The following is a 20,304-nucleotide window of genomic DNA, read 5'->3' as shown; positions in this document are numbered from 1 at the left end:
AGTTTTAATTATATTGGTTCCATACAACAATACTTTAAAATGTGTCCTGGCTCAAATGGAATTCAGCAGTCACTGTCATTGTCCTGAAGTCAATTGCAAAACAAAGGCCAAATCCAGCAACCTTGCTAAAAGCAGTGTAATCCCTTTGGATAGGCTCAGCCCCCCAAATTTGTATTTATACATTGCCTGTTCTTTGTTTATCCCTGTATAGTTCTCTATGTTGTGCTCTTTTCATTATATTTAGTCTGTGCTTGCTGAATGTGTTACTATTTCTGTGCTCTTCTCAGTGCTACGTTGTTTATTCCCCATTCCGCAAATGCTATATTAATCTCTGCTTCTATCAGCAGGACCCAATAAACTATCTCAATATTATTTCGTTCTAATTTGTACACTACCCTATTTTGGATCTCTTAGTAAATATTAAACTGATACATTCACAAACGTGGAAATTTTTAACACTAGTTTTTGTTGGTAGACTACTGGTAGGGAACCACAAGTCATTTCTGAAACCACATTACATTAGCAATGTTTTTTCAATATGAGGATCCTTATTAATGTACAGCCCTTTTTTTGTCTATGCTCAGTAAACTTTAGAGTTTTTTAGAAAAGATAAACTGACAACCCCCTTTCTCCAAGTCAGACGCTATCTCCAACTAGAGTGTATAGGGTGCCACTAAGGTAGCAAAAATGTGTCTTTACCTTCCAGTAGTCGTTTTGTAGTGATTGTAAACTTCGTGATGTAAAAAAAAAAGGAAAACAATAGTATTTTAGAAGTATCAGAATGAGAAGTTTAATTTTCAATCTTGTTTCTGAGAAATAAAGAACTGTTTACAATTGAAATGTCAGAGTAAACAAAATGAACGTTAAATCAGGGGAGTGCTTTTGTATTTTATTTATACACATTGCTAGCTAGAGCTTGTCTCATTAGAAAACACCCTCCATCTATAAAAAGGGGTCTGAAGTCCGTTGTAACTCAGCCATATTCCTTGCAATTAATACCACTATTTTTGAACCCAGGGACATTAGATTTGGTGCCGAGGCTGTTTTTAGTAAGGAACTAATTAGACCGGATCGGTTTAAATTAAAACTGGATGCCTGTCGAGCTCCGGAGGGAGGTATAGCAGATGACATAGAAGCAAGACAGCTCCACAGATGAACTTTGCCTTCAGATTTAGAGAATGTTTCCCTGTGGGTGTGGGGGAGAAAGTGAGAAAACATAGTGGAGACTCAGCTGTATAGTGTAACGATGAATAATGTGAATGACTGGTTGTAAAGATGGGAAAAGAATGAGGACATCACGCAATGTTTTAGGCTGAGTGGCAAAGTGACAAGGCCATTTTGTGAGGACCAGCAGGGGTTTGTTTGTGGCCATGTAACCCTATCGGATTGTGAATTGCACTCCAAGGTTTTAATAACTCAAAATATGTTTCTTTTACTAATCTTCGTGTAATTTATCGTGTAGATTCTTTCATATAACGTGACCCACATGCTGCGTCCTATTTAGGGGATTGATTTACAGATTATTTATGAACAAAAATTATAACATTGAAAATAAATGCGCACAGCTCCATCTGTCAGAGAGGTTTTTAATCAAGAACACAGCAATGTGACAGCGAGTGTATACTAAACATGTGATAAACAGTTTCTGAAGAAAAAAATTTTTTTTTCAAACAATGGTTATTGATTTGGGGGGTAAAACCTTTGCTGAAAAGTTAAAATAATCGTAACTAAAGTATATTCCCCCTTTCGATGCTATTTTGTTGAGATTTGTAAATGTGTTCATTTTACAATGATTTGATTCCATCTCTTTAATGCAGTCAAAATGTTTAGAATATTACAAATAAAGCACTTCAAACGGCTGATCTGCCAAACAACTAACACCTAGAACATGGTATCAAATGTTGACAATAAATTCAGTCCCACAAGGTGCTGAGCATCGTCAGCGCCCGTTGCATTCATGGAAGCAGAATGCGCTCAGCACCGCGCAGCATCAAATGGTAAGTGACTATGGGTCCCCGAAATACTACCAACCGTATTGCCAATTCGAATATTCAGGCTTGTGTGGCGTTTCACGTGCAAGCGATAATATAATGTTATTAAAAGCAAACGTGATACCCTCTAAATTCCATTGTATTCAAATATCCACGTTTTGTGAGATGCAGCTATAGTAAAATGGTTAATTAAAATAAAAAGTTGGTGGAAAGCAAATATTTCTTAAATAGCGTCTACCTTCTCTTCGATTGTGGAATGACCAGAAAACTAGTCTCTCTCTGTTGGTATCACAGCCTTATTATACCCTTTCCTCTGACAACGGTTGTCTGCTGCTTGTTTTGAAACTAGGAAAGTGCATTGTTCAGTGCACAGAAAACACGAACAACCAAGCTTAGCTGTTTTAACCTCTGGCAAACAAAAAAGCCACTTACATTGTTTCTGTTCATCAATTTCAGAAGCAGATTTGTGAAAGATTAAATACAGTGAAAAACAAAAGTATAATCTCAATTTAGAAAGCAAATTACCTAGTTCTACAAGCTCTTATTAGTGTCCAAATGCAGCTATTTCCTAACACTTGTAGGGCCCCGTCCTGCTGTCTTTACAGGCCAAACGTCCTTTAAATCCAAGCTTTGCCTGAACCACGGGCTACACCCTTTAATATCCTGTTTTGTCAGAAGCAGTGCTTCAAATTGCTAGGCATGATCTTAAGAAAAAATATCACAGTAAAACATTTTAAAAAGGTAAATGTCAGAAACATAAAACATTTTAGCATATATCTTTTTTAGTATTAGTGAACTAAAACAAACGAAGAAAGTGTAAAATTATACACTGCAGGAACTAAGCAAAAGCGATCAACATATGTCCATTTGTGTCTCTTCTAGCATTGTGCGGATGGCAGGTGCAGGAAAATGCTATTGGTGTGATTTTTAAATATATTCATTTGCACAAAATCTACACCTTTGCAGTTTCACCAGACTTGCACTACTTATTTAAAAAAAGAAGAAGAAGAAAGTTGTAATAAATGTTATTAAAAACAAGGTCTATAAGCTTTAATGTCCAAATAAGAAGTTGTCCGTGTTTGATTTAATTCATGTCTGTAGCTTCTGCACTTAAAGTGCTGCCTTCCATTAGTTTAACTACATCGTTCCTCTTGTACAGTTTAGCCAAGTCGTAGGCAGTCTCTCCCTTCTTGTTCTGATGTCCCACCTTGCTTTCTGTGCGCTTAATAAGGAATTCCACTACTGGGAGGTGGCCTTCTTTAGCTGCCAAGTGCAATGGCAGGTTTCCCTCATTATCCTCAATGTTAACATCAGCGTTAAACTCCAGTAAAGTCTGCAGCGTGTCCAGGAAACCCGCTCTGGCTGCATCATGAATTACAGCGAACCCTGTACTGTCTTTCAGATCAGGATTAGCACCTGAAATTAGCAACTGCCTGGCAATTTCAGGATTCCCAAGTTTCATGACCTAAAGAGGAAAAAGAAGAGTTATAATACTCCAAATAATATCAGAACTGCTTGTTTCACTCACTTGTTTTAGAATCTTCATTTTGATATTTGAGCTTTGTCACTGTTGGAGATCTATTTTACCTATGCAGCGGGACCCCGATAGAAAACTGATGTGAGGGTAAACTTAACTTTCCAATTTCTACACTAGCCACAATAAGTTTACGAAGAATTTTATTCTTTCGGTGAGAAATATCTTTCTATCTCACAGGAGATTAATATCAAAATGAGCTAGTGTGGAATATTGAGGTTATCATGCTTTTTTATAATGTTGCCTTCTATCTCAACTTTTTCATTGCTAAAATCTACATATAATTCGGTTTTACTTATCATAAATATTGAGAAACTTTCATTAACTTCTTTAAACTCGTTAAGTATAAGATGGATGGCTTTCTGATATTTATGCTTTCAGTAACACAAAATGTAGGATAAACTCGCCAATAAATGTTTAAATTGTCTGTTTCTTGTCATTAAATGTCAGTCTGACCGTATAAATGTCCCGTAGTTCTCTATATAAAGAAAATAATCCTTCAACGTTTTCTGCAAGATCTGTGCTTCATTGTGTGCTGCCCAAAATGGAGAACTTAAGAGCGATGACTTAAAGTTCACATATGTTCTTGTAAAACAAACATTTTTATCTCAGAGCTTCAGAATTTCTGTCTAAGCAATCTGTCAATGTATGTTGTTTAAAATAACCGTCTTCAGAAGAGCGATCAGTGTTCCTAATGATTCTTTTTGTTAAGTAAAACTTTATTTCTTTAACCTTGTTTGATCACATCATTAACCTATTATAACTGAGCACAGGGACATCTCTGATTAGGCGTTTGAGTGGCTTGGCCTGACCCCAAAGTTCGCCAGAACTTCTGTCCCTTCAGCCTTTAAAAGAATGAAACAAGATAGATCGTTTATAATTTCCCATGTTACAGTCTATGTTTTTTCAAGACCAAGTATTCAACTACTCTAGCAGGAGACAAATTTATTATCAACATCAGATAAGGGAAAAATACCTTCTTTACTTCTTTAGAAATTTTCAACCGATATCTTGAAAATCTTGCAAAGAAGCTTTCTTTTACTAGCATAAACAAGGATTACAGTTACACTAGTCACCACAAATTACAAATTCTACACGGCATTTGTTGAAAATCTGCCGTTATTGAAAAATAAATGTGTATTAGGCTTTGTGAAAAAGGCACATGTAAAATACATATTATTATAGGATAGGATAGAGTTGGGATTGGGGAAAGGTTATCTGTGATAAGAGATAACTGAATGTTTCCTATACATTACCTGCCATCCCTTTCAATTCTGGATAGAGATTGTAAGAGGTACGGCTATACCTCTGGAAAATAAGTGAGGGCATCGTCCTCTTTTCCCCCCTTTTTTCTTATTGTTTGGTAAATCCTGGGCGTATCTGTTATTCTTTTGGGGAGCCCATCCTCGATTCCTTGCGCACCCTAAAACTTCAGTGTGATATAAAAGGTAATGCTAGTCGGATTTAGGATACAATTGTGGCTTCAAATAGCAGTGATATTGTAATTTGGGGGGTGGGGGACGTTGACGGGGGTGGGGTAAGAGAGACCCGTGGAACAAACCTGAAGGAGGTCATACTGAAAACTCAATATCTGAGGCCTGCATGAGTACTCATCATCAAAAAGAAAAAGTGCAGAGGAAAATATTTATAAGTAGTTGTTTAAATTAGCATAATTGCATAGGAGAATATAATTTCACTTTCATCCGGTTCATTACCGAGTGAACAATATTGGAAAATGTTGATTGACAATATTCTTGATCTCTGTCAACTACCCACAGCATGTTTCAGGTTTATGCGGACTGAAAATAAGTAGACAGACAACTCTGTTTTGACTGGAGTTATGGTTCATTAAATCGGTGATGATTAAGCTGCAATAAAAATGGATATTATCAGATGAATGCTTATGTTTAAAATAGCTGGGTAGTATACCAGTGTAAAATATTTCTCAAGGTAAGTCTGGTGATTGTTATTTTTTTAAAGCCCTATATTTACTGCAGCGCAACTGAATTTTTCAGCCTCATTTTAAGGATAAAAAAATTGGCTAAACGTTTCCTGATTTCCTACAGAACTTAGTTTGTGTGAGGTTTCGATACAAGTTATTTCATTCTCTTATAAGGTGCCTGCAGTGTCACACAATCCCCTACTTATGTGATGATAATAATAATAATAGTGCAAGGATAATCGTATAGTTCTTGAGTTTAACTGAAACAGAAAAATAAGAATGATTATTGTGTTCAGACAAGAATTTCCTCTTTTCCAGATCCTGCATTTTGATTTTAAGCCAAAGACCCAGTAAGTGCCTGGATTTCAGTCGCAAACAACACAGTGCCTGAAAAGAACATTTCAGAAGTGAACAGTAGTTCGTATTTGAAAACAAAGACATGCTTTTAAAAGTGTGAACTTAGAAAAACAAAACTATGACTCTAGTTTCACATTTCCCTACACCGTGTACAGGATAAATAGCCAGAGAATTTCACCCTAGTTAAAAATTGCCAGTTTCACGTTTTCGTCTGTATTCTAACATTTTCACCATCATTATGATGATCCTAAGAGAAAAAAACTTTAACCAATTCCAATATTTAGCGGTTGGATCAGTTCCAACTACTGCCTCTAAATCTAAATACTGTAAATTAGGACATACAATCGTATAGCCTCCGAAATGAAATCTTGAGTTCATCCACTAGTGTCCGGTCTGAAAATATTATTTTTATTCAGCCTTAATTATGAATGGATAGGCAAGTGATTCAGACTGAACTCTAAGTCATTCGTCTAACTGTTAATGTACATCTAAAAGGTACTCAGTGCCTGTGCAGCATGTGTCCAAATGCAGAAAGGTCATTCGTCACAAACACCGTATAAAGGAAAAGTACCATCCACTCCAGAATAAAGAATCGAGAACATTAATGTATTTTTCTACCGTATGTTTTTTAAAAACAACACAAAACCTCAAATAATAATACGTATGTGTTTACAAATCTATGAGACAGTGCTCAGCTAGGAAGGTTTCTTTTCATCTCACCAACCTTTTCTTTGCCTTCCTTCCCCTTCCCCCAATAATAAAATTGGATTAAACTCACAGTCTATTTGATATTGAGGATGATCCCCGTTTAAAATAATGGTTTTGGGCCAGTTGTATTTCAAGTACGTCATTTTAGGGAGTTAGAGCCACTAAAGTTATAAAATATGGCAACCAACTAGGTTAAAAAAATACAGAAATTTTGTTACACCAGCCTATTTAGAACGTTGTCTTTCAGCAACCCGGGTCACGTAGGTAGCAGTGATGAAATATTTTCTCTCTCTCTGGATACCAACCTGCAGCGCAGTCCTCCCAAATCCATTTTGGGCATTGACGTTTACATTCGTTTGCAACAAATTAGTAAGTTGCACTAGGTCCCCCCTTGCAGCTGCGGACGCCAACTCGTTCCCCAAAGGCTCGGCCATTCTTTAGGGTGACTGACGATCGAAAAAAAGGTGAGTTTGGGGTTTTTTTTAACCAGGCATGACATCGGAGACTGACAGAAGGACTGGGATGGTTAATCTTCTGGAGTAGACCTTGTAGTAAATACTCGTAAAAAACTGCTTGCCAAGAGCCCGCCCCTAAATTCACACGTGATTATTCAGCAAAACTGCAGCTCCACTTGAAAGAATATTTCTTTGCTTCTACACGTAGAGTAACTCACATTATGGACTTTGGCCATTTTAAAGGGGAAATATATTAATATATAATATCTTATATGTGTTACATATAACATATATATACACATACCTAGGAGACTAACTCAGACTGAAGAAGAAAACAACCCACCCTTATTCAAGTCGAGATTTGAGACTCAGCGGGAACAACTTCGCAGAGAAATCTTCTTAAGCCGTATGCATCCGTTATCGGTTGGGGTTCCCCCCTTCCTCGCAGGCAGCTGCGTTTATTCCAAGCCAAGTATGCAAAAAAAGAAAAAAGAAAAGAAAAAGCCAAGGGGAGACAGCGGGAGGCTGATCCGCTGCACAGCTCACACACTAGCTGCCTTCACCCTGACGTGTCTCGGTTTCAGCAGCAGAACAAATCTTCCTCGCAGAGCCTCGGCAGAGAACGCGTTCGTGGTCCCCAGCGGCTGCCGCCCTAGGCGGAGGCTCGGCAGCCCCCAGCAATGGTGGCTCGGTGCATTCAGAAGGGCACCGGGTCCTGTGGCTGTCTGAGGGCGGCTGCATGCCGGTGCCAGCGCCTCCGCCAGGGCTCACGGAAAGGGGGAGAAGCCCAGCAGCGGCGTCTGCTCCATCTAGCCGGCCGGGGCGATCTCCGAGGTACCCGGCGGCATTACAGCTGCAAGCCGCGGGGTGAGCCCTTCCCGCCTATGGCTCTCCGTGCCGCAGGGCTCCGCGGATCGGGGTGCTCCTCTTTCGCTTTCCGCAGCGAGCGGGAGGAGGCAGCGGCTCTCCAGGGCGCTGCTTGGGCTGCGATGCGACCCAGACCCCGCCGAAGCAGGGAAGCGCAGGTCCGGCTCCCCTGCGCCAAGCGGCAGCCGCGGCCGCTCACCGGCTGTGCCCCGGTCCCAGCCCTGCAAAGCAGCCGCCGCCTCAGTGACAGCAGCTACTTTCCTCCTCGCCAGGATCCGCCAAACCCGCCGCCGGCTGCCCGGACAATCGCGGCTTCTGTGGCGCCCCCGACACCCGGCCGGTTTCTGTCTCTCTCTTTCCCCTTCTCCTGTTTTCACCTCATCAGCTTTTTTTGAAAAGAAAAAAAATTTGAGCGCTTTTTGAGTTGAAATACCCGCCCACATTTTAACGGCAGAGATTTAAGGAGGCCCGGCGGAGTTGCTGTGCCGCCGCCAGGCGAGCAGGAAGGCCTGTGTCGGCGCACACCCTCCCCTTCGCCTTTGCGCACCGCGCAGGCCCCAGCAGCCCGGGGCAGAGCGTTGAGCGGCAGTTTGCACACTCAGCCTCTTGTTTCTCGTGTGGCAGCCAAGGTTAAAATCATGCCCCAGAGGAACAACCCCCCACCCACCCCTAGATTGCTTGCAAGAGGGCCGCTGGTGAGGCCTAAAGAGGAGATTTCCCTTGACACTGCTGCAAGGCCAATGTGTAGGACCCCAGGGCTGTGGAAATGTGTCTGGGGGCTGGCACCCCACGCTGTAGTCTCTTGCCTTCCGCTGAAGTAGCAACAGGCACCGTTCTTGCCACACTCTCTTGCTGTAATATCAGGACACTAGTTAGGACGGAGGTTCATGTTCATAGCAGCCTTCAAGTGCGCAGTCCATAGAAGGGTCACCGGGCCCGGTCCTTTTTCTCATTCAGGTAAATGTGGGACCTGCCACTGAAGTCAATGAGAGCAGCATCGGGCCAACAGAGTGTAGCTCTCATCCCGAAAGGAGGCAGTTTCCAGGTCCTCACAAGACAAGGTCATGGCTAAAGGGTCAATGTCAAATCATTCTAACCGTGAACTGCAATAATCCAGGGCAGAAACCTTTGCTGCTCTTGTCTCTAGCATCCTCGACAAACTGAGAAGTGCCCTGTTCAGTGAAAAATACACATGACTATAATGGAAGAAATGCGGGATCCACTTGTATGTCAAAGGAGAAAGAAGTAGCGATGAGAGGGCGTGAGGATTTTATTGCCAGAGGTGACTAAAATAATTTGAATTGTAAATGATTTTAAATACTGAATTGCTCTAAAATCGGTGAGCCTGAGAAGCCTGAATTCCACACAGGTCATCGCTCTGAAAAGTAGGCTGTACTTCGGCGTCAGTTTCCGGACTCCCACATAAGTATACCTAATATGTTCCTTTGATAAATAATCTGTCAATCTATTTTCCATGCATAAGCAAAACGTTAATTTTAATACACACTCTGGCTAACTCAATAGATGTTGTTAAATGGAAGTGTTTAGAAACAATATCAGATCATTAAAGGAGCCGATCCTGCATTCCCTACTAGGCAAAACTCCCATTGACAACAATGCAAGCTTTGTATGCGAGGCAGCGCAAGTCCAGGGCCTGATTTAAGATGCCCAATGCTAGAAATATGTTGAAAATGTTTTTCTTTTCCCTATTGTTTTGTGAAAAACTGACACAAGCAACAAGGGAAGCTGATGAACGGGCTCTTACAATGAATAGCACAGGAAATAGTCAAATTGACTATCGTCACATTGTTGTCAAATGCACAAAGCAAACAAGATGAAAAAAGAGCAAATACTTATTAAAATTCTGTTATAATAAACCTACGTGTTATAAGTAACAATAGGGGGTAACAATTTTCTAGGCAGAAGTGTGATTTTTAACTACCTTCACAGTTAATTCCAGAAATGTATGTTTTCAATAACACTGGTTTTCTGAAAACAGGCATTATATGACAATATTATTTAGAATAGGGTGTTGCACTAGGTAGCTTGCAAATACATTCTGCGCTGACTTACACCCAGTTCAAGTCTATTAACTTTAATTGAATTATATGTAGGTTAAGTCACTGCAGAAGTTGACCCATAAATCTTATATTCTTTTACTAATCTTTGCATACGACACTTAAAGAAGAAGAATCCTTCTTTTGTTAATAATTTCAGCTAACAAGTGACTGGTCATAGTCACAAAAATAGTTTACTTTGAGACAGTGAAGGCCTCTTTTTCTTTTGCAGCTGAAATTGACCAACCAGAAAAGTAGCACCATACCACCTGATGCCTTGTATGTCCTTTTAAAATGTTTGTAGGAAGGAGCATGTTGTTTGTAATTAATTAATGTTAACAATTATAAAGAGACATATCTTATAAAACAGAAAGAGCTGTATCGGCGTCCAACACAACAGTCAACCCCCCCAAACCCTCTGCACACAGATATCATCATCGGACATCGCACGGAGTACTGCAAACATGTACCCACCTGACTTCCCTACCTTCCAAGTACCATTTATAATTTATCCAGTATGTATAGGAAACGCCCAGTTTGGGGCTCATTTAAGAGTTGTGAGGGGAATAAACTAAGTTATTTATATTATTGTAATCTGGATTGCATGTGACATAACGTAGGTTTAGTATTTTTCATCTTTTTTTCTCATTTTGGCCCCGATCCTGCTCTTTATTTAACTTAAGATGGATACTTTTCGCTTAAAATATTGCTTTGATAAGTACCAGGTAACTAACCTTTGACTACAGCTGATGGCCGTGAGTAATATTGCAGCGCTATTTACTAAACCACAATTTTAAATTACTGACAGAAAATAGTTGGCTTTAATCCAATTTACAAAACTTGCCTTTCAGCCTTTATTATAGTTGCTCTGTCGTAATATGTGGGTAGATTGGTTTATAGTTGAGTATATACTGTCTCTGGTATTGAACCACATAGCGTATAGAGTACAGAATTGTCTGTAATGTCAAGCAGTGGAAAAAGGAGATAGTGTGGCAGTAATAGCTGTGTCATCTATAAATTCTGTAAAGTTAAACTAGAATTATTAAATGAACAACGTGGAGTAAATCTTTACTGCGAACCCAGCCAACATGAATTGGAACAGGAGTAGGACAAAGTAGAATATCCAATTTGAATGACATATTTTGCTTTCCATCACAAGTAGGGCTTTGATATGGTCATAGTTCACCTTGAAATTATAAAACGATTGTCTAGTATATGAAACAAGCCAAATGTATCATAAAGGTCACCGTTCTTATTAGCATCTCGCAATGTGCCTTAATAATTCTATGTCCTGCTATTTTACCGCTTTCTTGTGAGCAAATGGTCTAACCTGCAGACAGACACAGTTAAACTTTTCGATGATCGTCTGCAGCTCGTAACTTGCATGTAATGTTTATTTCCCTAAATCACCCTCCTTTTCTTTACTGGCTTCCATTGTGACTTATTCTTTCTCTGTTTTCCTCTCCCCCCTCCTCCCTGTTAGTATCAATCCTGCCATTATTTTCCCGATGATCAGCAGGAAGCACATCTATTCCGAACAGGCTTGTATATATCGTCTTACAATCGCGAAAATAAAATCAGTCAAGAACTAACTCTATATATTTTAGAATAGAAAAGAATATCTAGAATCGTAGATATGTTGTAATGTAGATCTTGTCTATCGTTTAATGTTAGGAAGGCTGTGTGATTGATTCTGTGTTTGACCTTAGGTGTCAGCGAAGTAACTAGAAATTATGTAGGGCGTGTAATAAAACAAGTTGGATTAATTAACCAGTTAGAGTCAAACTGTGTATATAGCCAGAGGAGAGATGGAAAACATTAGGGGACATATATTTAAAAAGAACAAACAACACTGAAAACTAGGACTTGCATAAATATTATGAAACAAGCTTAGTGATTATATGTAATGGAGCTGAGACCTAAAGTACTGTTGTGGGAAACCTAAGAGTAAGGGCTATTATGCATATTAACATCTGTTGGATCATAAACCTATGACAAATTGGTTGTTTCCCATATGAGAGGAGTTACAAGGACTGAGAAATGAATCTTGCACGTCTAGCCATCCCTTGTATTTTTTTTTCATTAAAAGGAAGTCACTGTTTGCCCAGTGTATAAAAAAAAATCATGTATTATCAAAGGAAAAGGAAATTATGTTTAAGGAACAATTAATCTGGCTTGGAGCTGAATCACTATATTTATATATGTCACAATGAAAGCACCTGTTTTGTTTATCAGTAACAATCTGTTTATATACAAAGCAACCAGATATTGTGTTACAGAAAGGCAAAACTATCTCAGTCCTGCATTAATTATAAACACAACAGATAGCTAAAACACTTCTATGGGTGTTCTCTTTGAGAGAGGCATTTCCATATGGGAGTGTATTTGGAGGGAGAAATGGTATCTTGCTTAGGCCTCAATGGGACAATAATGATTTGATGTTTCATCCTGTGACTCATAGCTTCATTGAGTTACACCTTAATTCAGGCACACACAGTATAGTTCACAACATAAATACACCTAGGTCTTTGTCATGCTAGATGGGAACAGGTAATCCAGGTCAAACTAGGGATTGCCAGAAAATATGTATAAAGAAATAGCCCAATCATCATACCGATGAGCAATTGTTTCAAAAGTGAAATATTTGTCATTAATATAGAGCTATGTCAAAATGCCAAGCAGAATGGATGAAGTTAAAATAAACCAAGATATTGAATCTCATTGAAAAAGAAAGCAGTCATTCATAACCAATGGGAGCTACTTGTAACCCTCCAATGACACCGAGATTTAGAGAGAAGATGGGTGAGGTAATAGCTTTCATTAGACCAGCTTCTGTAGGCGAGAGAAACAAGCTTTGGAGCTACACCGAGCTCCTCTTCAGGTCTGGGAAAGGTCCTCCGAGCGTCACAGCTAAATTCAAGATTGAACAGACGCTGAACTAGCTGTATCATCTTGTAGTTATCTGTAACCCTATCAGTCCCTTTCCCAGACCTGAAGGCAAGCTCGGTGTAGCGGCAAAGCTTGTCTCTCTCACCTATAGAAGCTAGTCCAATACAAGCTATTACCTCATCCAGCTTCTCGCTCTAAAACCCTGGCACCCCCAGGGCTTCCCTCAACAGTGCCTACTGAGACGTAGGAGTGCAGGGCGACGTTTCCTTGTATAACGAAGCGGATCATGACTTCAGGAAAGGCCTAAACGTGGGCCAAGTGGCCCCTAGACATAGCAAGCTTTATTCCCTGGTCTGGAGTGAGCGACTCCCTCCTTTGTGATGGGGACTGGTTTTAAGGCCGGCTCTAAACGCCCCGAGGCGCGGCACGAGTTTGCGGGGTGTGTTTTGCAACGGGAGACCCTTAGCAATCCCTTCGCGGCTCCCCCAGCGGCTTGGCGCAAAGCCGGGCCACCTTTGCAGCGTTCTCCGGGCCTGGCAGCTCCAGCGCCCCGCTCCCAGCTGTGCCCCGCTCCCCTCGGCGCCCGCCGGCCCAGCACCAGCGCCAGGGCTCGGCGCTGCCGGACAGCCGGAAAGACACAACCGCTCTCCCCCTTCCTTCCCCTCCCCCCCCCTCGGCTTTTCTTCTCGCCGGCGCTTGACAGGAGGGTCACGTGGCAGCCGCAAAGCATCTCTTTGCGACCTCAATGACAGGCAAAATGTGCGACAGACGCTTTGCGAGCCAGGGAGGAAGCAGCGCTGCCTCCTCCTCTCTGTGGCACGGCAGCGGAGGGCGCTGCTCAGAGGGGCCGGCTGCGCCCCTGCCCCTTCCGAGCCGAGCCCCCTCCTCCCGCCCGCGCCCGCCGGGGACCCCCCCGTTCTCCGACGCCGGAGCGAGCCCGAGGAGCGGCCCCAGGAGCGGGGGAGCAGCAGGGGGATTGTCTCGGCTCGGAGCTCACATGAGCTCTTAGCCTCCCATCCCCGGTCCCCGGCAGCAGCAGGCTCCAGGTGCACAGTGCAGACAAGAGCAGGGGACCCGGCCGGCTGCAATGGCGTCCAACATGGACAGAGAAATGATCCTGGCAGATTTTCAGGTACCTTTCACCCCCCTCGCTGCCCCAGTCTCTCAGTCTCCCGCCCCTCTGCTCTTCTTTCTCCCTATATCTGTGCCACCCCTTCTTTGTGCCAGGCTTCGGCTCTGCGGGGGGGGAGCCCACCCCCCCAACAGCTGTTCGCTCGTTTGTTTTACCTTGTAAGATCTGCCCTGCTCCCAGAACTCGAGGGGTGTCTCTGAAACGCGCAGCTAATAAAGGCACCTTCATCCCTGCCCCCATTCCCGAACCTCAGACAAGCGATAGCCCAGCTCGCCCAGTCCAGGCAAAATCCTGGAGGATACAAAACTTCTCTTCTCCCAATGGTCACTGTGTGTAACCTCTTAGCTGTCAATAGGCCACTTGCTGTGCTGGAGATGGGTACTAATTTCCATCATAAAGTAAACATTAAGCACACTGGGACCATGGCTGGCTCCACCTGTGATAGCTTTAATGTGTAGGAAGTTTTTTTGTTTTTTTAAATAAGAATGAAGAAATATATATATTTGTAGAGAGAGAAATGTTCACTGGGAAGTCTTTCACCATACAAGGAAGTTTAAAAAAAAATCCCCAGAATACCTTAATCTCAATTCCAAAGCAAATGTTTCCAATTGAAAGTGATATTTAACAGGTTTGCAGGTATTTCGTTAATCTGTTCAGTGTAGTAGCTTTATTTTTCTATGTTGTTTTCTCATGAACAAGTAAACAGGCATTTACTTCTCTCCCTTCTCCTTTTAAAGGATACAGTAAACTGAAATTGGTTCTGAGTGTGTGTGTGTGTATGTGTGTGAAACAACTTGTAAATGTGTCTGATTCCATTGTCTTGCATGTATTTGTTTCGTGTATGTTTTTTAAAAAAATTTCTTAAACCATGTCTATTGTTTGGTGCATGGAAAGACCTTAAATTAGCTCTCAGGATTGGGGCCTAGGCCTTTACCTCTAAATTTAAAAAGATTGAGCAGTTCACTAGGAACATAGCTTCATTTGGTGATTATATCTATTATTTATTAAAAAAAAGCTTTTTTTTACCTCTTCTTTTTGAATGCCTGTGTATACATGTGTATACACATACATTCATAAAGATATTCCTTAATAAGAATTATTTGATCATAACAAATATAATTTAATGTGTCTTTAAAAAATATTCTCCTCTGCTGAGATACCTACAAAAAAACTTGATAACGAATAGGCTGCTGGTGTGCTGAGACCACTGCCTGTCATGCTGACCAATTCTGTCTCACTGTTCCCTTGTACTCCTCTGTCTGTCTCTTATCTTATACTTAGTCTCTGCCCCAAAGAGTTTACAATCTATCTCTTTGTTCTCTGTTTGTACAGTGCCTAGCACAATGAGACCCTGGTCCTGGGGTAGGACTCCTAGTTGCTATGGTGGTAATAACAATAAGAGTAAGCAATCTATTATTGTTTATTGCTGTGACATGTTGGGTCATGTTCTTAAAGGGATGATGCGTGGATATTTTCCTTTCATAGGACTTTGACTATGTGACATTGATACTTGTTTATCTACTTTGACATTTTAATAAACAGCTTTACAGGTAACCTCAATTTTTTTGATATTTGGAGTGAACAGTACAGTGTAAGGAATAACATACCCCCAATGATATGTCATTAAGCTGTAATTCCTTCAAAGGATTCTGGTAACCCCACATACCACAGAAAATGAATTTGGGCCCCAGGCCTGCTATCATATCCATGTAGGCAGAAACTTTCAGAACCTAATTGATGTTGCTGGAACTCCATGGTGCTGCGAGGATCATGTGTGTGAATCCAACTGCAGGATTGGGGCCTTGGTTTGTGCATCCTACCAGAGTCGTAAAACAGAACGCTTAATTCATATACACTCTGCAGATTTTAATACTACTACTTTGCACTTATATAGCACCTCTTCCTTTTTTTTTTTTTTTTTTTAAATCACCCTTTCTTCCCTAGCCTCTCATTTGTCTTTTGTATTTCAGTAGCCACCTACTGTGTTTCTGGCCCTCTTTAAATTTTTCCTGCTTCCCATGGCATGATACTGTTTACATTAGTTAAAGGGACATTGTCAATAATTTTTATGCCAAATTTGACCTGCATCTCTAAAATGCTAGGAATTGGTGAGACAGCTTTGTTTTAAATATCTAGTGTTGTTTTAAATTTGCTAGTCATTCACCAACAACTTAATAAAAAACAAAACAGAAGCCATGGGGGGGGGGGGGGATTTCACCAAAATAATCTTGTATGCTGTCTCTGCTATATTTTCTTTGTTTTGTAACTAACAAATATTGTTCTCATCCTTGAGCATAGTAGTGCAAGATATTTAGTTATAATACATTATATACACTGGAAACTATTAAAACAATTATTTGCAATTCTGTTCAATTAGTGTTTGCTAAATTGGGAGGGGATTTTTGTTTTTCAAACCTTTTTAAAAAAATTACCAAGCAGAGGTCACTATCATAATTATTTTTAACATGGAAGGGCTCCCATCCCCACAAAAATTCTCCATTGGACTCAGAAATTTTTATCATTGGGTGTTTTCATGAGACACATAGGGCGTAATCTTGCTGCACTGAAGTCAATGGGAGTTGTGTTGTTGACTTCAATGGGAAGAGCACCCGATACTTTACATTTAATTTTCCATTTGACTATGGTTGTTCTAACTACTTTTGTGTCCTACAGCACTATTTTTTTGTATTATTTTAGTTACGTGATTGTGAGATTTACATGTGGTTAGATTAAAACCTGATAACAGTAGCTAAGAATAGGACTACTCAAATAGTTTTAGAAGGCACATGTTATGAAGAGAAAGTATCTAAACTTGTAATTCTCTAAGAAGATATAAATGAGGTTATTTGTACATCACAGGGTGAATGAAAAGGATGCATGAATGCAAACAGGCTACATAAGCACCCTGCCTAGCCTGTTACACCTCTACCCCGATATAACGCTGTCCTCGGGGGCCAAAAAATCTTTCCGCGTTATAGGTGAAACTGCATTATATCGAACTTGCTTTGATCTGCCAGAGTGTACAGTCCCCGTCCCCCCTGGAGGTGTACTTTTAGGCCCTGTTCCTGCAAAGACTAAGTATATGCTTAACTTTATATGCTGTGAGTAGTACCATTGACCTCAGTGGGATCATGCATGGTAGTAAATTTAAGTATGTACCAGCGTTAATTACTGTCATAAATGCAATTCAGAATTTTTTCACTCACTATGTGACTGGAATATGGGGCAAACTGCAAAAAGTTAGTATTTGAAGTAGGTAGCATAAATTCATTAAAGAGGGAATTGGATATGCATTGCTAAAGGAGCTAATACAGGGCATATCTCCAGTTCATGTGGGAAATGGAAAATATTATTTTAAATTGCCTAACACAACAGGACCTTGATCTATGACTGGGTTACCTAAAGAGCTACAATAACACAAATAATATAATTTAGAGTCTTCAGTCAGAATTGGGATGCCCCATATAAACACAGAGTAAAAGCTGGTCCCTCTTTTGAATAGTTTATAGTTTAATTAAGAACTTACAATCAAATTAAAAAGGAATGTCCTGAATTTAAAAGCACAGGTGCTGGTGGGTGATATGGTTCTCTTGGTATTCAGTATTTCTGTGTAACAACTTTATTCAGCAAAAAAATGATAGGTCTGCCATTTTGGCCCCAGAGAGAGTTCCTCTAGGTTTCCAGGGGTAGGATGTTGCATAGCATTAGTGTGATCTAAGCGGCAAATAGTCTGAACCTCTTGTGGAGCTCAGCTACTGCCTCTGTTTGCAAGTAGGTGATTGACACAAATGCAAGCCCATCCCTGTTGATCATCTCTGAAATTTGGGGTCTAGAAAGAATTGCTCCAAAGGCACACTGGCCAATTTTAGTTTAATGTAAGTTGCAAAACTCCCACTGACTTTAATGTAACCGAGGCTCGAGCTGCATTACAAACATGGCTCCGTCAGTCAAGGATGTGAAGAGATGTGATCCTTGATCAGCATAACTGTGCCAGCAAAAGCCCCTGATGTAGACATACTTATATTGGCAAAACTGTGATCTTACTTGTGTAGTTTATTTTGCTTGGGGGTGGGGGAGCGGCTATGAGTGTTCTGTTTATATGGTATACACCTCTACCCCGATATAACATGAATTCGGATATAACGCGGTAAAACAGCGCTCCGGGGGGGGGGGGGGCGGGGCGGTGCTGCGCGTTCTGGCGGATCAAAGCAAGTTCAATATAATGCGGTTTCACCTATAATGCGGTAAGATTTTTTTGGTTCCCGAGGACAGCGTTATATCGGGGTAGAGGTGTACCAGTATAGCTACACTAATAAAGTGCTGGTAATGTAGACCTGACCCAGGACTTGGCTGTTGTCTTTTTTAAATGTTCCCTGGAGAATTGTTGGACTTGCCAATTAGTACTAGGTGGTCCTATGCTACGTAGGATGTACTACCATGTGATGATATGGGAGGAGGGCATTGATGGACCTGAGGTTTCTTGTTGTCTCTCATCTTGACTGAAGTAAGATGTGTTGAGAGAACACTGCTATTTACATATAGCATAAGAGGACTTCAGATTGTGTTTGATTAAACCCCTGCAAACTATTACAGGGGGGAGGGATAGCTCAGTGGTTTGAGCATTGGCCTGCTAAACCCAGGGTTGTGAGTTCAATCCTTGAGGGGGCCACTTAGGGATCTGGAGCAAAAATCAGTACTTGGTCCTGCTAGTGAAGGCAGGGGGCTGGACTCGATGACCTTTCAAGGTCCCTTCCAGTTCTAGGAGATAGGATATCTCTATTAATAATAATAACTAATTATTATTACACTCAAAGAAAAACAAACCTCTTGATAGTTTTCTACATTTGTTTTTTATTATTCTGTGTTCACTGTGCAAACTGTCTAGTAGTCACAAATTGATATGGAAGTTTTCTTTCATATGTGGTTTGATTAGGATGACCAGATGAGAGGAAGAAAATAACAGGACACATGTGGGGGGAAGGTCACCGGCGGAGCAAAACAAAAAAAGCGGAGTGCACCGGCGGAGAAAAAAACGAAACAGAGTACTGCGAAATATCGGGACAAACGCCTAGATATCGTGATGTCTGGTCACCCTAGGTTTGATTGTAGGGAGCAGCTGGTGTTACCTGTGTTCCTCACAGCTAGAAGTTCATATACAGAACCAATATACACCTCTACCCCGATATAATGCAACCCGATATAACACAAATTCGTATACAATGCGGTAAAGCAGCGCTCCGAGGGGGCGGGGCTGCGCGCTCCGGCGGATCAAAGCAAGTTCAATGTAACGCGGTTTCACCTATAATGCAGTAAGATTTTTTTGGCTCCCGAGGACAGCGTTCTATCGGGGTAGAGGCATACTTGAAGTCTCTGTGTACTTTTTGCTCTCTATGAAAAGATGTGGTGTGACGCTGGGCCTAGTCCTACCAGTTGTAATTGAGCAAATGTTAAAAGATCCTTTTGTCCATCTTGAGTAAAAAAAATATTTTGGGAAAGTATCCCCAACTTCTTCAGAGTCTAAGCTCTCATCTATTGCTAAATAAAATAAAATGCTAGTCCTTCTGGTTGCAAAGATAAATATCGAAAGGTGAATCACATATAACTGAAGCAGTGCTTACCTCCAAAATCTGCAGACAAGACAAATCCAGTGCTTCTGTTGCTGTTCTTAAACTTTTCTCAAGCTTCAGAATTTTGTCAGTTTCACTGCAGCTCTTCAGAACCCCAGGAGCATCAGTGAAAGTGTTAGGTAAATTTCACTTTGGTGCTGCTGCTTGAGAAAGTTTAAATAAAGTTGGAATAGCAGAAATACACTCTCTTCGAAGAAGTGGGCTGTAGCCCACGAAAGCTTATGCGCCAATAAATGTGTTAGTCTCTAAGGTGCCACAAGTACTCCTGTTCTTTTTGCGGATACAGACTAACACGGCTGCTACTCTGAAAACTCCTATGTCAGCAGATGAAAGGCTCTTGGATGGAGGTAGAGCAACAGAAATCCACAACCTACCCTTATAGCACCCAGGACATTGCAGGGCATGAATGGGAAGCATGCGGAGAGAATGCTTCTCCTCCATACCAGCAGCTGGAAGGGGTGGGCGTCTTCAAATTTGTTGGGTTCCTATTAGCTGGAGGCTGATACGAGGGAAAAAAAAGGCTGAATAAATCCTAATGGAATTGGAACCTGCAATTCCATGGATCCTAGATACTTAGAATATCGTCTAGATAAACATGATGTTTAGATTACTAAACTGTTTCTTATGGGTCTTGGTATAATTATGTAAGGACAAATAGTATGTTCACATAATTTAACTGAAACCCACGTTGTTAGTTTCCTGCTGGGATTATTAAAAATAAAATCAGAGAACCTTTTCTTGTTTT

General features: G+C 41.0%; 2 protein-coding genes across 8 annotated transcripts in view; one reads left to right on the top strand and one right to left on the bottom strand.

Annotated features, from left to right (window-relative positions):
- Positions 1 to 1,572: 1,572 nt before the first annotated feature.
- Positions 1,573 to 11,157, bottom strand: CDKN2C (cyclin dependent kinase inhibitor 2C). 3 transcript variants are annotated; one of them, XM_042845003.2, is made up of 4 exons: positions 7,331 to 11,157; positions 4,782 to 4,954; positions 4,502 to 4,566; positions 1,573 to 3,456 (listed from the first exon to the last, which is right to left on the bottom strand). In XM_042845003.2, exons 2-4 carry the CDS (start codon positions 4,852 to 4,854, stop codon positions 3,076 to 3,078), a joined length of 519 nt encoding a protein of 172 aa, XP_042700937.1. In that variant the 5' UTR covers positions 4,855 to 4,954; positions 7,331 to 11,157; the 3' UTR covers positions 1,573 to 3,075. The 3 variants fall into 3 exon arrangements, with proteins under 3 accessions (XP_042700937.1, XP_023960716.1, XP_005284958.1); XM_024104948.3 differs by lacking the exon at positions 7,331 to 11,157 and adding an exon at positions 6,838 to 7,271; XM_005284901.4 differs by lacking the exons at positions 4,502 to 4,566; positions 4,782 to 4,954 and having other exon boundaries at positions 6,838 to 11,157.
- A 32-nt stretch (positions 11,158 to 11,189) lies between these two features.
- The window catches only part of FAF1 (Fas associated factor 1), a 327,508-nt gene continuing 318,393 nt past the window's right edge, over positions 11,190 to 20,304 (top strand). For 4 of the 5 annotated variants that reach the window (XM_042845001.2, XM_065553822.1, XM_008167963.4 and 1 more), the window contains exon 1: positions 11,190 to 13,932. In XM_042845001.2, coding sequence (XP_042700935.1) covers positions 13,888 to 13,932 — 45 coding nt within the window. In that variant the 5' untranslated portion in view covers positions 11,190 to 13,887. Of the gene's footprint in view, positions 13,933 to 15,297; positions 15,334 to 20,304 lie in introns of those variants that run through there. The other variant, XM_042845000.2, reaches the window with a different exon arrangement.

The sequence above is a fragment of the Chrysemys picta genome, chromosome 8 (assembly GCF_011386835.1).
Source record: "Chrysemys picta bellii isolate R12L10 chromosome 8, ASM1138683v2, whole genome shotgun sequence".
Lineage (NCBI taxonomy): Eukaryota > Metazoa > Chordata > Testudines > Emydidae > Chrysemys > Chrysemys picta.
The sequence above is the reverse complement of the archived record's forward strand: the minus strand, read 5'-3'. Positions and strand labels throughout refer to the sequence as shown.

Bases quoted from the DNA above. Each gene is read 5' to 3' on its own strand.
- CDKN2C (XM_042845003.2), bottom strand. From the start codon at position 4,854: ATGCCCTCACTTATTTTCCAGAGGTATAGCCGTACCTCTTACAATCTC. The intron at 4,567-4,781 runs GTAATGTATAGG...TGTTTATGCTAG, and splicing joins AGAATTGAAAGGGATGGCAG to TAAAAGAAAGCTTCTTTGCA. The intron at 3,457-4,501 runs GTATTTTTCCCT...TTTCCTCTTTAG, and splicing joins TTTCTAAAGAAGTAAAGAAG to GTCATGAAACTTGGGAATCC.